The sequence below is a fragment of the Aulonocara stuartgranti genome, assembly GCF_965226115.1.
Source record: "Aulonocara stuartgranti genome assembly, chromosome: 7".
NCBI lineage: Eukaryota > Metazoa > Chordata > Actinopteri > Cichliformes > Cichlidae > Aulonocara > Aulonocara stuartgranti.
Window position 1 is genome coordinate 23940375 of NC_138945.1, and position 16040 is coordinate 23956414.

Sequence of the window (16040 nt, forward strand, 5' to 3'; positions counted from 1 at the left end):
AGTGATGAATGGGAAGCTGTATAGAAATGCTGACTTTGAAAATGAGAAATGAGAATTTATTAAGCTGATATGAACCCAAAAGAAAAGAAACAACAGAACAGCGGTGTGTTTTGTTAGAGAATCCTCTCAGGTGCCATATTTCTACAGATGAGTTGTGGGGTAAAAAAAAAGAAAAAAAAAAAGAATAAATTTACAATTGCAAGCTGAGTCGTGTCAGGCTTAAAAATTAAAATCCAGTTTCACAAATATGTAAGTCATAAGTCATATAATCGCTTCCAAAAGATACGGCTGGACGTGCCAGAACAAACAAGCTTTGCTACAAGATCGACTTGTCTGTGATACAATGAGAGTGTGAGAGGAGCACTGCTCAGGAAGGAGAGGGGAGAAAAAAAAGAAAAATAAGAGAAAATGAGATATGAGGTCAAAGGTGTTTTTTGTCCCTTCCAGCTTAAAACTGAAGATGGGTAAAAAAAAACCAATAAAAAAACATCTGTCTTATAAACCCAGGACAGGTTAGCAAGTTTGCTTTTTAGGCCTTCAAACCCACCTGTGTATAAAGTTTTTTTTCTCCAGGTATTCCATGGCAGAGGAGATCTGTGTGGCCATGTGTAGCAGCACCACAGCATTGACCTCCTCTCTGTTGCACTCCCTCAGGTAGTCCAGCAGGTTACCGTGGGTCATGAACTCTGTGATGATGTAGAACGGGGGCTCCCGTGTGCACACGCCTGCCAAAAACACGAGTCCCGCGACACAAATCATCATCTCACAGCTTTTCTTGGGTGCAGTTTTTATTCCAGATGCAACCCCAAAGTGAACCATTTCTCCTCCTGGCTTGTTAGGCAAACACGTGTACACATCTACACTATGGAGCCACTAAAAACAAAATACATCATTTCTAGCAGAAGATTTTGCGTACATGTGTTACATTTAAACAGTGTTTATGTAAAACCCCCACATTAAAGCAATGATTGTTGTTTTTAGTCACATACCTAACAGCTGCACCAGGTTAGGGTGTTTGATCTCTTTCATAACCGCAGCCTCCTTCAGAAACTCCTCCACCTCCATCGTATCCTCCTACACAGTTTATGGAAAGAAAGAAAAAAGAAAGTGAGGACAGCAAAGGATGGCTGGGTGCAGTTGCATCTGTGCTACACCAGATGGTAGCATTATTCAGCCAAATTAAAACCATAGCTTGGAATGTTAATATGTAACACCAGTAGTTGTCAAAATGTTTCCACATGAGTAGGTCGATGCTAATCTTCTCTGTCTCCGTACCTTTAACGTCTTGACTGCCACGGTGAGGTTGTACTTCTTCCAAACGCCTTCGTACACTTCCCCATACTGGCCCCCTCCTAGTTTGTGCTTCATGGTAATGTCAGTGCGCTCCATCTCCCACTTATCGTAGTTGGGAGAAACTCCATAGATGGTGGGCTTGTTACGCTTCGGCGCTGGGTAGTGCAGTGTCGTGATGAGGCCGTCGGCCACGGTGGAATGGTGGTGCACCAGCTCGGCCAGTGTGTTGAAACGGCTGTCAGATGAGACGTAAAGCTGTAGAGAGGGGGGGGGGGAGATTCTATATTTGAGTGGATGCAAGAGATTAGAGATCAGATTTTCTTAGCCTATCAGAGGCTCGTACAGTATTTGGCAGGTGGAAGGATACTGGACAGAACAAAGTGGACAGATTTTCTAGCCTTTTCGGAACAAAAACTGATTTTTGTTCCAGAATGTGACTTCTGCCTTCTTTTATTCTTGTGAATACGCTCTTTGCCTAAGGCCTGTGGAGGGAGGAAAAAAGGAAAGAAAGAGAACAACCTTGACTGCGGTGAAGAGTCCGCAGAAACCTCAAGACGATTTAATGGTTTAAACCATGACCATTTACTAAATCTAGGAGGGGGAAGAAAAAAAGAGCTTACCAACATGAAAATCTTTTTTCTTTTTTTTTCTCTATTCAGAGCAGTGTTAATAACAGAGCCAATGTGCAACAAAACCTGCAGCTCCAGGGAGTGCTGAGGTAATTTCAAATTATTGGCGAACTCTATCATACCAGACGCTTGACTTGTAGCTCAGTGGGAGGATGGAAAACAATATGCGATGGGGAACCAAGTGTATGTATGTGTGTGTGTGTGTGAGAGAGAGCGTCTGTGTTTGTCCATTCGCTTCTTTGTATGTGTGTGCATACTTGGCTGCATCTGTGCTAATGCATGTCTTTGCATGGGCGTCAGTGTCTGGCCAGGCCTTGCGTCTGCTGGTCATTATGAGAAGCACAGTGGCAGTTAGAGGCATTCTTCTCATAGCTGGCGTTCCTAAACCTAGTTCACCTCGCTCCATCACAAACAGCAGGGTGACACGGCCAAAAGTGGCTTCTCGACCGATATAGCCTTTAAGGGGAGGAGGGGGGAATCCCACTCAAGAAATTCAGCCACCTACGTGGATCTGCCATGAACATTAAATACTGGTAGTCTGCATTTTTAAAGTTCTTAAAATAAACCTCTTTTAAGTTGTTGGCCAGCCTCAACTCCAAAGGATTTAAGCAAAATGTTACAATTAGAAGTACAGAAACATGTAAAACTTGTAGGTCTTTAGTCTTGAATAAAATTAAATCAAGCACGAATTAAAACAAATCTCTTTCATCTTTTTTTCCCCTCTAGAGACACTCCACATTTAAAACTTAAGAGTAAGACTAGTGTGACAGTGGATTGTGCAAGCAGGAGGTTGTTTAATCCTTTCTTTGTGCTGGTGCAATTATACCTGCAGCACTGTTGCCACTGCTAGCCAATATAAATAATAGGCCTTCTTGTCCCCACTGGTTTTCCATCATTCTTCGGCCGGAATGACGGTGGAAATGGTATTAAATTATACAATTGTATTTTGTGTGGTTTTAAATATGCCATGAAAAATATTTGATTTAATTTGACTTGTACAGTGCCCGTAAGGCAAGACAGGAAGGCAGCATTTAGTGCGTATTAGAGTGAGTGTATGTGAGTTGGTAATGCTGTGATACTCAAGGAGACAACAATATGAACAATATGTGCAAGTAAGTTAAACGATTACTTCCTATAGATATTTTTGGCAAGAACGCAGCACACTATAAAAACACATTTAAAAACTATCATGAACACACTGTTAGCACTACCTGATTACCAAGACGTGCTGGCCAGTCAGATACAGATGAACCATCCAAGTACCAACTATTGTGAAAGCATGTGAGAAAACAACCACTTAGAGACGTGGAGTAAGTTGGAAAAGTGCTTGTAAAGAACCCATTTAAAAAAAACAAAAAAAGACAAAAACATAAATACTTTCTTATCGTGTGACTCTTTCTCACCGCTGATACCCACCTTGCCATCAGACGCAGTGTTAATCCTGTAATGGTACACTCTCCCCTCATACCGCAGAGAAATGGACCTCTGACCGGGGCTGCTTTCGCTTTCACGGACCAGAAAGCTCCCGTTGATGCCCGAGCTGAGCAGATACTCTGCCGCGTTCCGTGACACGGGTCCATGGTACCAGCTGTGCTTCTCCAGGCTGTTGACTGGGGTGATGTAGTTGGACGGCACCCAACCTTGGCCATTCTTGGTCTGTGCTTCACACCACTCGCCGTTATGATTGTAACCCAGCACACGCAGCTTCTCCCCTGGTCAACATAGAAAGTCAACATTATTATATCATGTCTGGAATATTGTAATTAATTATTCAGTAGTTGCAAAAACTCCTCGGAATGTCTCAAAGTTGTTTGGAACACCCCTACAAGACTTCTGGTTGAGTCTTCTAAGTACTCCGATCACACTGTTGCCAATTCACTCACACTGACTCTCTATTAACCTCAGAGTCCATTTTAAGATTCTGATTTTGACTTTTAGAGCTTTATTTGACTTTTACATTCATAGACAGAGCTTTTGCAAAAGTGGCCACCCAGACTCTCCCTGCGACCCTGAGATCTGTGGATTTGCTAATCTCATTCAAAAACCAGCTAAAAACTCATCTTTTAAGACTTGGGTTTGGTTAACTTTTGTTCTCATGACCTGGCATTTAGTTGTGAAGCACTTTGTGATGTTTATCTTGAAAGGTGCTATCCAAATAAAATGCAACTTATCCTGAAGACACCATAATATGAAAACATTTTGAGAATAAACTATTCATATACACAACATAAAAGACATAAAAAAAACATACACAATTAAATAATGATGGTGGCCTATTTTTGCTTTTAAATTAAATAATTGTGTAATCTTTGTTATTTGGCAATAAACAGCCAAAGTAAACAGACCTAATCTTTGCACCATTATAACAAGCTGGAAGGCAGCACTGTAGAGGACATTTTCTTGTTTATTCCTGTGCTTAAGATCCATTCTTCCTTCCTCTGTTTGTCTGTGTCTGCAGCATTGTTTTACAATCGCTTCAGTGGGAAACGACCCACGTGTGAGGCCATTGTCAGGAAGTGAGAGTCAGATGGGAGCGAAGGCAGAACGGGAAGGAGACGGGACACTAATAAGTGGATTCCCAGCAATGGTAAGAATCGTATAAAGACTTCAGCAATCTCCAGTAGAGATCATTTTGTAAGTTACATCCCACTCAAATTTAATAGATGTGTGTTGGTTTAGATTACAAACTCAACCAAGCCTTTTTCAGAAACTGATCTGACTCATTCTAAACTAGAGTTACTCTTACAAAAATTGGGTAATGGTCAGGATTATTTCCTTCCTTGTAGTGCCCTTGTGACCTGGAGTTTAATAAGGTGCTTAGCTTGCCTGGTTCATTTCCACTAGCATACTTTTGTATGAAATCCTTTTCTTTCTACCTTCACAAATACTGCTTTGTAATTATTACTATTTGCTAAATGGAACCCCCCCCCCCAAAAAAACAAAACAAAACAAAAAACAAACAAAAAAACTTATATATAAATATTTTTATAAATCCTTCATTTATTGCCCCACCCTCTTACCTTTAGTAATGCTTAAAGTGTTGTCACCACTGGCCACAAAATCATAGAGGGCAACAAACAGGTTGGGGTCATTCTCACTGGGTCCAGCCAAAAGGTTCTCTTTGGAGTTCCAGCGGGCTGCTTCTGTCAGACCCTGACCCTCAATTTCTGGCTTCTGGAGAGCTTCTGGAAGAACAACAACAACAAGCCTGTCAGAATACAAGTATGAAACTTCAATATGAGCAAAAATATTAATTATGAAGTCCGGAAGAGACACCACAACACTGACCCTGTGAAGCATTTTCACACACAAGTTGGATGATTCAGAACACTAACCTCTCCATCTGTCATTTTATACTTTTTTATATCACTTTCAGCCCATGTTTTGCTTCAGCAGTTGTGATCCCACCATGAAATCAAGAGTAAAGAGGCCAATCATGTGATCTAAATTGTACCTCAAGCTTCTACAACTTTTCATTTCCTGGATTATCCCTGTTTAGATTTAATTTTCCTAAATACCTAGACAATCACCCTCCCCCCAAGTTAGGCCATGAGAATATGTTTCACCACTGATCTTGTCTGTAAATATAAAATAGATAAGTTCAAAGTAGTTTAATTTAAAATTTTGTTATATATGTCTTAAATTATAACAAAGCATAAGAAGTAAACCTGATTGATAACATTCAAAATGTGACAAAATAAAATAATACACAGAAAAAAAAAGAAGGATTTTGTTTACAGTGAAGAGCAAGAAAAAAAAAGAGGAGAAACTATTTAAACGCAGTTTGGCCTATAAAATGAGCTCGACTGTGCGGTTTTCTCAGCTGTTGTCACACATGTTTTGGACCCATCTTGCATTTCATTCTTCCAAGCATTCCCAAAAAACAAATGGCTAGCTACTAGCATGTGACAAATTAAGTTTTACCGGCAAAGCACAGCAGTGCAGATTTTATCATTTAACGGCTTTAGGCCATTTTACATCCATTTTATCTGCGAGCTCAGCAGGAAACTTCTTGACTCAGGAACGCTGTCAGCTGATCTGGGTCACCTGGGCATCACAGGCTATAAAACTTACCCATGTGCTCACTTTTCTCTCTCCCTTACAACAGCTGACATTCATCTTGCATCACTTTCCTTTGGTTATCACCACATTCCTTGCTGTGCTCTTAGTGCTCACTGCTCCTTTTGTTTTATGTAAAAGTCTTGCATGGATTACAACACATACCACCACACATATCTTAGTTGCTGTGCAACTGCAGCATTTGTGTGTTCTAGTCGTTCTCAGAAACAAAGCCAAATGGTTTGACTGAAAGGGTGAATGATTAAGAAAACATCTGATTTGGTAACAGCAGATAAAATATTCTGACTTGTAACTGTGTTTATTTAGTAATTTAGCAATTATGCTCAACAGTTGTGCCTCTGACCCAACTGAAAAACTACAGACAAATCAAGACTCAGCTAAACACATGTGATTAATTGACCCAATGAAAAAGAAACTAGACAATTTTCCATTAGTGCATCTATGAAAATCCTGTAACAGAAATAAATAACCTATTCCAAGACTAACAATGGACTAAGGACAACTTACAGCTTCAGAGGAGGAAGTTGGGCTCGTTCATAGAACAAGATGGCTCTACCTCAAGCCAATAATGTAACCTAAAGGCAAAAGTCAATAAAATATAGCTAATTATTCATTTGCATATGCATTTATCATTACAATGCCTATTTGCAATTAAAGAAGAGCATGTTCTTATCCACTCTAAATTCACCAACCAAAACAAGCATGTACCCCAAGGGGTGTGCCATTAGTGTCACTAGTACAAACCTCCAATCACAGGTTTTTGCTTGTTTTGTACAAAGAAAACAGTTTGTACTCCATTTTTTGTAACTGCCTCGTGATGAGTATAAAAAGATATTACCCTAGTTTCCCTATACTGAATACATTTTTAAAGTGGATATCTCCAAAACTGGCAACTCACGCCAACGTTTTGAAGATTGATAACACAATTTGATTTAATGCATTAATACTTGGATGGGTGAATAACCATATTGCAAAGATAACAGTTTGTGGAAAAAGCAGTGGCTGTTATTCAATAACAGCAGCAACAAATGGGTTCATTTCAACATGAGCTTAAAGGGCCATTGTGTAATGGACTTTCTAGTCACAGTGGGAGATGATATGACTTCCAAATTCCTCACAACCTAAAGTATTTCAAAGATTTAACATACAGCAGTAAACTAATATAACCCTATACAAAGTAAACAGGCCCACAACTTGTCACATGACATTGTTGACAAGTTCCAGGCATCAATGTATTTGGAGGCTAATGAAATCCTTTCACACCAACTCTTCTGGCAAGCTAGGTTCACCAGCCTACTCACAGTGAGACTATCATAACTAAATGTGCTGCTTTTTTTTTTTTTTGTAGCTAAAGGACCTGATGGCTGAGCTGCTGATGACACACAGGATAGATCTGGCTCATACCTACATTTCTATATTTCTCCTGTCCTTTTGTCCAAGGTGTAAACCTTCAAAAGCACAGCCAGCCATTCATTCATAAGTACCAAGCTTAATTTTAGCAACAAAAACAACCCAAATTCAAACAGATAAGACCAGAGATCGAGCAAGATAGGAAACCGGCTCAAATGGGGCGGGGGGCTGCATACAGTTTGGGCTGGTCATACAGTGTGTGGGCAGCGATTTTAACAGCCCGTGCCACACATGCCCACTTAACAGGCCAGAAATACTGCAGCTATTTGTGAGATGATGACAGCATGCTGACACATGTGTCAACAGAGAGAGAGAAAGAGGGGGGAAATGAAAAGTCATATGAAAACAGAAAAAAGGAGGTAAATGAAAGAAAGAAGCAAAGAATGGGAGCAGCCCTCGTATCAGACCGCAGCTCTCCCCAGTCATGGAGTGGGAGAAATTACAGCATGTCCTGGCTGCATTAGTGAGATGACAGTCAAAATGATTAAATATGTGAGGAACTCCTAAAGAATTTACAGCCATGACTGCACTTCTATCAGCATTAGGAATGCACTGGAAGTCAAACACTGATGCAAGAAAGAAAATTTCTGCAAAAAACTAGGAGCTGTGTCATCCTGGTGATTCTACTTATCTCTAATGAACCAGTTTACAAATGCAACTAACCAGCTGGTACAGCTGTTAGTTCCCATCAATTAGTTCCCATCAACTGGTAAAGAGAAAAAAAGGCTGATTTATTGCAGATGGAACACACTTAGTACAAAATTACATATTTATGAGTAATGAAAAGGGGAAAACTTCTACCCTAATATATTCCTTTTGCTTAAGATGCTATGACTGAAGTAGGAAGTGGTGATGTACTTCTACTGACTGTAGATATGTTTGCAAGATGTTCGTGGGAGATAGCAAGGAACCAGGTGAAAAAGTAGGCAACTATGCATGAAAGAAACACCATTTAAACCCCAAGCTCTCTGAAAATATCCACAATCTTCCTGCTATTATGCCCATGGAATATAATTATTCCAACAATGTCAAAAAGCTTGCTTTGTTCATGGATCAAAGACAAACACAGCCTCCCTGAGGCATAATCAGGAGATTTGTTGTGCCTTCTACAATAAGATCTAAGAGTTAGAGGCTCTTTATCACTGTCACTTACTTCAATGGGGCCGTACAAGTACTATTAACTCTATTAAATCATTTGGTTGTGCAATCTACAGAACACACAAGACTTCACTCAGTCTCCCAGTACTAATCTTTTACTATGTACAGACCCAATATGTCCTGGACTTCGTTGAATTCCCCTTGTGTTGCATAGATAATCCGGAAATCAACTGTGCGTGACGCTAGGAAAAAAGTTCACAACCCCCTCTCCCTCTTTCATTATCTACTAACTTCATTATGGGAGCACTAAACAAGATTGAAGTAGTGTAATACAGCAGAGAAGAAAAAGGGAGCGCAGACTGAGATTAGATCCCCTCTCCACATAAACAAGAGTTAAGTGGGACATGGGCAGGAGTCAGATTTCCTTGTATTCTCTTCTCCGTCTCATTTTCCACTTTTTTCCTCTCCAGCTAGCCAGTGTGTCTGGGCTCCCCAACCCTCCCCTGAGCTTGATCTCCGCTTTCCCCTCCCCATTCTTCACTTTCCAGAACCCAGAAATGATTGTTGAGATTTTACACGGTGGATACTTCAACCTTTTCTTTCTTTCCTCTGTGCTCATAAGCCTTTACTTTTTCTCCATTTCTCACATCTCTCCTGTGACTGTTCCTCTTATGGCAAACTGTAAAAATCAAAAGAAACAGAAAACTAGATTTCTTTACCTGGCAAATAACAGCTGGAGGACGACGTGAGGCCTTTCTTAGATTTACACCCCACCAATTTTAGGCATATCTCCAACATTTTCATTTGCTTTCTTTCCCTTCACGCTGAAAATATTGTTGCTTGTTCAAACCAGATGTCCCTTGAACGTTTCTCGTCTACATGTGTCCAACAAAAGAATAATAAAAAAATCCAAAAGAAGCTGACAAAAGTGGAAAGAACACCAAGTAAAGAAGAAATAGATATTGGTTTGTTTTTCCTGGAGTCCTTCCAACTGAAATGTATCCTTTTATTATTGTTCTCACTCCTTTCCGAAACAGAAAGAGTCCGCTGTCCGGCAAAGTCTACCAACTTTTCCTTATGAGCGTCTCCATGTTTTTTTCCCCCCTCTTTGGCTTTAGGTTGCCTCCACAGTTAAACAATCACCAAAAAAACCCCAACAAAATAGCGCAGATTTTGTCCAAACGTTTATCGCCTTGTAGATTTATCAGTTGAGTACACACTAGGGCCGTCTGTGCGGTGCCATTCCTCTCTCCGTCCCCCTGTGTGAGTGAGTATCCGAGGCACAGGGACTACTCGTGCTGCAGCTGCCAACAAAGAGCTTCTTTCAGGCTCAGTTTGCTGCACTCAATGACATCAGCTCAGCCCTCCCACCTCAAAAGTAGGAGGGAGAGACCACTACCACACACACTCTCCGAGAAGAATACAAACAACACCCCACCAGTATCCCAAAACCCATGCCAACATGTGAGTCAAACGCTCTAATTTCAAACTATGAAAAGAGCTCAGATGGTGTATACTTCTAAAAAATTCCTCCTTTCTTTCTGCTGAAGTCATAGGATAATTACAAGACACTCCTCCTCCTAAAATGCTTAAATCCCCTCCCCCCTTCATCTTTCTGCCACTATACCCTCTCTCTCGGTTTTTCCTCTCTCTCCCTGCCGTCTGAAATGTTTACAGGTTGAGGAATCTGTTCTGGAAACAGGTTGTTAGAGGCATAGCTAAAGTGCTCAATCAACAGGGGAAAAGTATAACTTCTGCCATTGTGTGCTCTGGACTTCACACTCATTTACCACAGGTCATTTGAAATGGGAATTAAGTGAGCAACATATTGAAATTAATCAAAATGAGGGCCTGTCACCGTCTCTTGTATTTGTTTTACTTTACAAGAAACATACGTGGCTCTGTGGTTTTGAGGCAGGGTCTCTGCCTTGACCATAACTAGAAAAAGAAATAACCCTTGGCAGAAGTTGCTGGACAACTTCACAACTCTCTCTTTCCCCCAGCTATCTCTGTATTAATCACTAAAGCGGAGGTTGCAACACACTAGCGTACTAAATCTACTGAATTAAATCACATGAAAAAAGTCAAAATTATTATTAAAAGCAACAAAGTCTGGAATGTTACTAAAGCTGCCAATGGCATTTGTCAAAAAACTTCAAAAACTCTAAACTATTTGACGAAAGCTTCTTAGCAAAATTTAAAAATCCATTCCTAAAAACATATGCAAGATGCACCCTCCTGTGCCCCAACTGACCATTATATTATATGTGTGAGTGTGTGTGTGTTTTATTTAAAGACACAAATATTAAGACACAAAGGTATAATGCAAAATAACTGGAAGATGAGACCAGACTTCAACCAGCCTATCTTTTCATACATACAGTGCTTGACTTATCAAGTAGTCCAACAGGACAAAGAAAAACAATTACTACACAACCTGCATAGCTACAAAAACCTACATCAAAGCAAATTACCATATATTCTAGAAGACAGAGAGGAAAAAAAGAAAAGAAAGGAAAAGAAAAGAAAAGAAGAAGTTCTCCCCATTCATCATAACAGGAATACACAAGTGAGAAAGTACGGAGTCTTCAATCATCTTATTTTGTCCCACCATGCTATATGAAAGACCTTTGGTCATCAATACACTGAATCCTGAAACTGCTTGGAAAACCACAGCATTTAACATGCTTCTGACTACCCCTGGCAAATATTTTCCACATAAATGACTTACATTTCACTGTGTGTATGCGGTTGAATACAGAGATCAGAAGTCCAGTCATGTAGGTGTTGTTGGGAAGCTGACTGGGTGGACACCATAATGCATAGAAGGAGTGTCAGGCTAGTTTGCTGGTTGACCTTTTCATTGGAATTTCATTTCAAAAGCAAGGACTAAACATACACCCTACACAGGAAAGCATACTGATGACAGTGACTTATCTTTGAAACACAATGGGAATGCAGTGACATTGTTGACTGATGTAAACTTTATCAACTACTGGTTAAAATAATATTTTCACATGGGATTCTACAGACTCATGTAGAAACTGTAGAAACTGCTTCAACAGCAATAACATGAAATCATTTTTTGTATGACTCTTGCACATTTTTGGAGGAATGGAGGAATTTTGGCCCACTCTTCTTTAGGTTGCTTCAGTTCACTGAGGTTTACAGGCAATTTCTCATGCAAAGCTCTCTTAAGATACCATCAGAGCATTTCAATCAGATTGAGGTCTGGACTTTGACTAGGTAACACCTCCTGTTTCATGACCCAATTTCAGCCAAGCTGTTGGACGAATGGCCTCAAATGGCCTCACATCTGACTCTAGAATTCTTTGGTTTATAGAGTGATAGCATGTTTGTGGTGAGTGTGTGTTTGGCTTTCACCAAACATGGTACTGTGGTACATGGTCCAAAGGACATTATTCCAGAAATCTTTTGTTCAGATGCAATTCTACCAACCTAAACCACTGTTTTAGAGAGAAGAGGCTTTCTCCTGGCAACACTTCCAAACAAGCCATACTTGTTCCATTTTTATCTAATTGAGATGTCATTTAAATTTAACATGATACCTCAGGCTTGTATAGTCTGAGATGTTTTGCAGTTTCTCTGAGCATTGCATGGTCTGCCCTTGGGGTGAACTTGCAGGGATTCCTGAGAAGACTGTGGCAAACGTGTGAATGTTAATCAAGTGGACTAGCAGCACCTGGCTGCTACTTACCCTCTTAATTCCTATGGATGCCAGTAAGGGTGTACTTAGTTTTTAACAAAATACATTGAGTCCTGTGAAAACATTCTTCTTCGCATGACTGTATATACATCTTAGTAAAAGATTACTGATTACTGAGCATTAGAATGATTGTCCAACCTATAATTGGCTTCGTGTGTGGCTCATTTAATGTGTAGATTGATGCAGTCAAGGACAAAGAGAGGAGAAAGCATGAAGGTTATTTAAAAAAAACTCACTCAGATTTATATTTTTTTTAAAAATCAAGTTCTTGTTAACATCTCCAAAGCCCTTTCCAATGCATGTGAGTCTACACTGCACCTAGTTCATTACTATTAGCTCTTTCATATCACAGTCGAGTAGCAGGCTCTGTCATGTACCTCCATTTGTGTTGTTTTAGCTCAGTGTGAGTCTACATTGCAAAGAGCAGAGGAAGTAAGAATAACATTGCTCAGGTTGATGACAACTTATGTTCCTATGTGTGCAATAAAGGTTGTCCATAAAATATTACTCTGTTTAAATCATAGGCAGTATAACAGTTGGACATAGCCACTGTGAATTCACCTATACATCACTGAAGCCCCGTTACAAAGGCTCGAGGTGAACGTTTCCACTTTCCAAATCAGAGGGTCCACAAACTTAATGGCCAATGACTAATCAATCTGCTCACTTGTGATAATTTACAAAATGAGCCCCATGTTTTATTCAACTTGAGATTAAACTAACCACTAAGCCTGTAAAATCAGTGGGGAAAGTGTTTACTTAGGTAACAGAGAAAGGGCCATTTTCCCATAGACCTCTATGACCTCGTTTCTATTTTTGGTCTCTCTCTTTTTTTTTCTTTTTTTTTTATAAGTGTAGCTTAAGGTATTTTGGTGTTGGTATCCACTTTTGGTACTCTATAGTCTAAGGGTGCTTTCACCCCTGCGCTGTTTAGTCTGCTTAAATAAAACTCTGGTTGGTGTTTTTTTCCCTTTGGTGCAGTTTGCTTGTGCAGATGTGAACAGAGTAAAAACCAAATCAGCTACAAAGAGACCCTTTGAAGTAGGTGGTCTCGCTACAGTTCCAAATGATCTAAATTTAACCTTGATCCAACCCAACTTCCATGTCTACGCTCCAAGTTTGAGCTGAACACCTTCCTGTAGCCAGGTATATTTTGATTTCAGGGATGTGGCAGACTAACGCAGACATCCTGAATATACAAACTGCACCAACTAGTCGTAAAGTGAAGTGATAATTAGAGAAATTCTCCATGTTATCCACTAGTCCAAAAGGGACGCACTGTGGTTTGCTTGGAATTTTCTTTGTGTGAGACAAATCAAACAATGGGGAAAAGGTACAAGTTCAATTCATCAACTGATTCTGACCAGAGAAAATTAACTGTAAGAGTAAAAATACCCCAAATTCTTTGTCTTGACAGTTTTGATTAGTGTTATTTAGTTTTACCAGTTAGCACCTGGCCGCTGTACATTTTGCTCCAGGCATTGCAGATTTGTTTGATGTGTTTCATAACTTTTTCTCTTCCTTGCCCAGGCAGAAAAGCACCCTTTCTTTGTTCCAACTCACCTCCAGATTTACAAATTAAAAATGGGATTTTCCTCCTGCTTAAGAAAAATAAAAAAATATGGATTCCAAATCCGACGAGTGATGTCACATTGGGTATGTCTGTTTTATTTTGTCTACGAGATGAAGCTTAAGGGAAAAGTTTTATTCAATGCTGGGGAAAGGGTGAAAATGAATACATAGAACGATGCAGCTTAAACTGTAGTGATGGGGTTTTTCTTCCTTTATTTTTTTATTTGACGGGTATTCTGGAGGCTGCAAGTGTCGGCCAAACTCAGATTGGCTTTTTAAAATCTCAAACTAAGAGGAATCCCGCCAAGAGGATGAGGTGACTCTATACAAATAACAGCACTGGCATGGGTGGGCCTAAAACAACATATCCATGATACTCTCAGTACTTTAGCACACTATTGTATGCTTGTCTGTTAGTCTCATTAGTAATTATGGGAATTGTTCAATATGGCAAAGTCTCACTGGCTTTGAGCAACAAACTCAATACCCTGAACATTCAGTCACATGCCACTAGGCCCTACATCATTGCTTCAGTGCTGGTATGGCAAACATTTGTGTTCCTCTCATGCACCACCCCAAACACCAATTAAGAAGAAATGCAGGCTCCCTCCGACTCCGAGAAGGGCCCATTAACTTACCGCAGTCACAAAGTGTTGGGGAGATGAGGATGAGGGGAAGAGGAGAGGGGCTATAAAAATGGAGGAAAAAGGAAAAAAGGTTGCAGATGGAGAAACATGAAGCACATTGTTTGGAAGTGAGATCATAGGAGAATCATTCGCTCGCGTTTTATAATCTGAACCTAGTGTGTTAACAGTTAGCTGACATACATCCACCCACGAGGTGGCTTTTAGCCCTCTCTCTCCCTCTCTCTCTCTCCATTTCCTATGCCCCCCCCCTCTTGCCTTCCTGATTTCTTTGTCCAAAACTTGAAGTATGGGATGAGCGCTCATAATAAGACTCAAACTATTTGTGCAAAGATGTTCAGGTAACACTGACATGACCCAGACTCAGATTTCTCTTCCCAAAACACGAACAAAATTAAAAAGACCCGCTAGGAACATATTCATATGATGACGTGTTAAGGCAACGAAGGCAGAGGTATACAATTGACTTGCATGATAAATCAAAACAGGAACAAAGAAGAAAATTAGAAGTTGATGAAAAACTACAGTTGTCATCAGCCTGATTTCTGTCCCGCACATAAAAGAGCACAGAGTCCAGCATATCCACAGTGCATAAAAATGCTATAAATTCCATAGATCTACATTATGGAAAAATAATGAATATACATTTAAACTGAATAAACTTTCAGAGTACAACAAGATGGGGTGTAGCGATTGGCACAAAGCTATGTGGGCTCTGCTTAGCAATTTCACATTAATTTTTATTGTACACAATTTAGCACCAAAGGTAATCCGCATCTGTCAGTTGTCCTTAATCTGTTGATTGAACAGACACTAAAGAATCAGGTTTCATGTATACATGTGGGTACACATATGGCTGTTTATCCAGGACCCTCTAGAGAATGCAGCCAGAGTGTCGGAGGCATGCAGACCTGCACTTGAGGTTAGGGGGTTTAGATTTCCACGTAATTCTCCACAGGGAGACACTTAAGAAGAAAACAGTTGCTGGTCTAGTTCAAGGTTAATGTTGTAGAAGTGTAGCTGCAGGTGGTAATAAGTTACTAATGTTGATGGAAGGGAAGCTAACCATACAAGTACATTCATGTGTATAGTTTAATCCTCGCCATGTGATTGGACAAGAGTATACTAACAGCTCAGCTTTGCAGCAATCTTTAGTACAGACGGTCTGGCAGCAAAACCCCGCCGACCTATTGGAAAAGGAATGAGGGAACCATTTTATCATGATGACAGATGAAAAATAGGGCAACTCGTATCAAGTGACTAAGCACAACATAATTTTTCCACATGATGGAGTGTTGTGGCCTGTCCAGCGTGTGCCAGAAAGATGCAAACCTTGCATAAAAGTCATAATTATGCAAACCTGCAGAGTACTGGAACATATGGGTGATAGCCTAGGGTTAAAATTTCATATACCGAGCAAACAAGACAGACGGTGTCGAATATACACAACAATCCGTCACTTGTCATGTTTAAAATGACAACATAATCATCTGTGTTGCGAACGCCTGAAAGTTAGCAGGATAGAAGAAAGGCCAAGCAAATGGGCTCAGAAATAGGTGCTAATCCAGTATTGTTTCAGATTTTAAC

The 16040-nt window shown here is 40.1% G+C and overlaps 1 protein-coding gene across 4 annotated transcripts in view; it reads right to left on the reverse strand.

Moving 5' to 3' along the window:
• The window catches only part of abl1 (c-abl oncogene 1, non-receptor tyrosine kinase), a 33622-nt gene that overhangs the window by 4849 nt on the left and 12733 nt on the right, over positions 1-16040 (reverse strand). For 3 of the 4 annotated variants that reach the window (XM_082541000.1, XM_082540999.1, XM_082540998.1), the window contains exons 3-7: positions 4943-5107; positions 3339-3634; positions 1276-1548; positions 990-1074; positions 548-725 (exon numbers count right to left, since the gene is read on the reverse strand). In XM_082541000.1, the coding sequence (XP_082397126.1) occupies positions 548-725; positions 990-1074; positions 1276-1548; positions 3339-3634; positions 4943-5107 (997 nt within the window). Of the gene's footprint in view, positions 1-547; positions 726-989; positions 1075-1275; positions 1549-3338; positions 3635-4942; positions 5108-9229; positions 9945-16040 lie in introns of those variants that run through there. The other variant, XM_082541001.1, reaches the window with a different exon arrangement.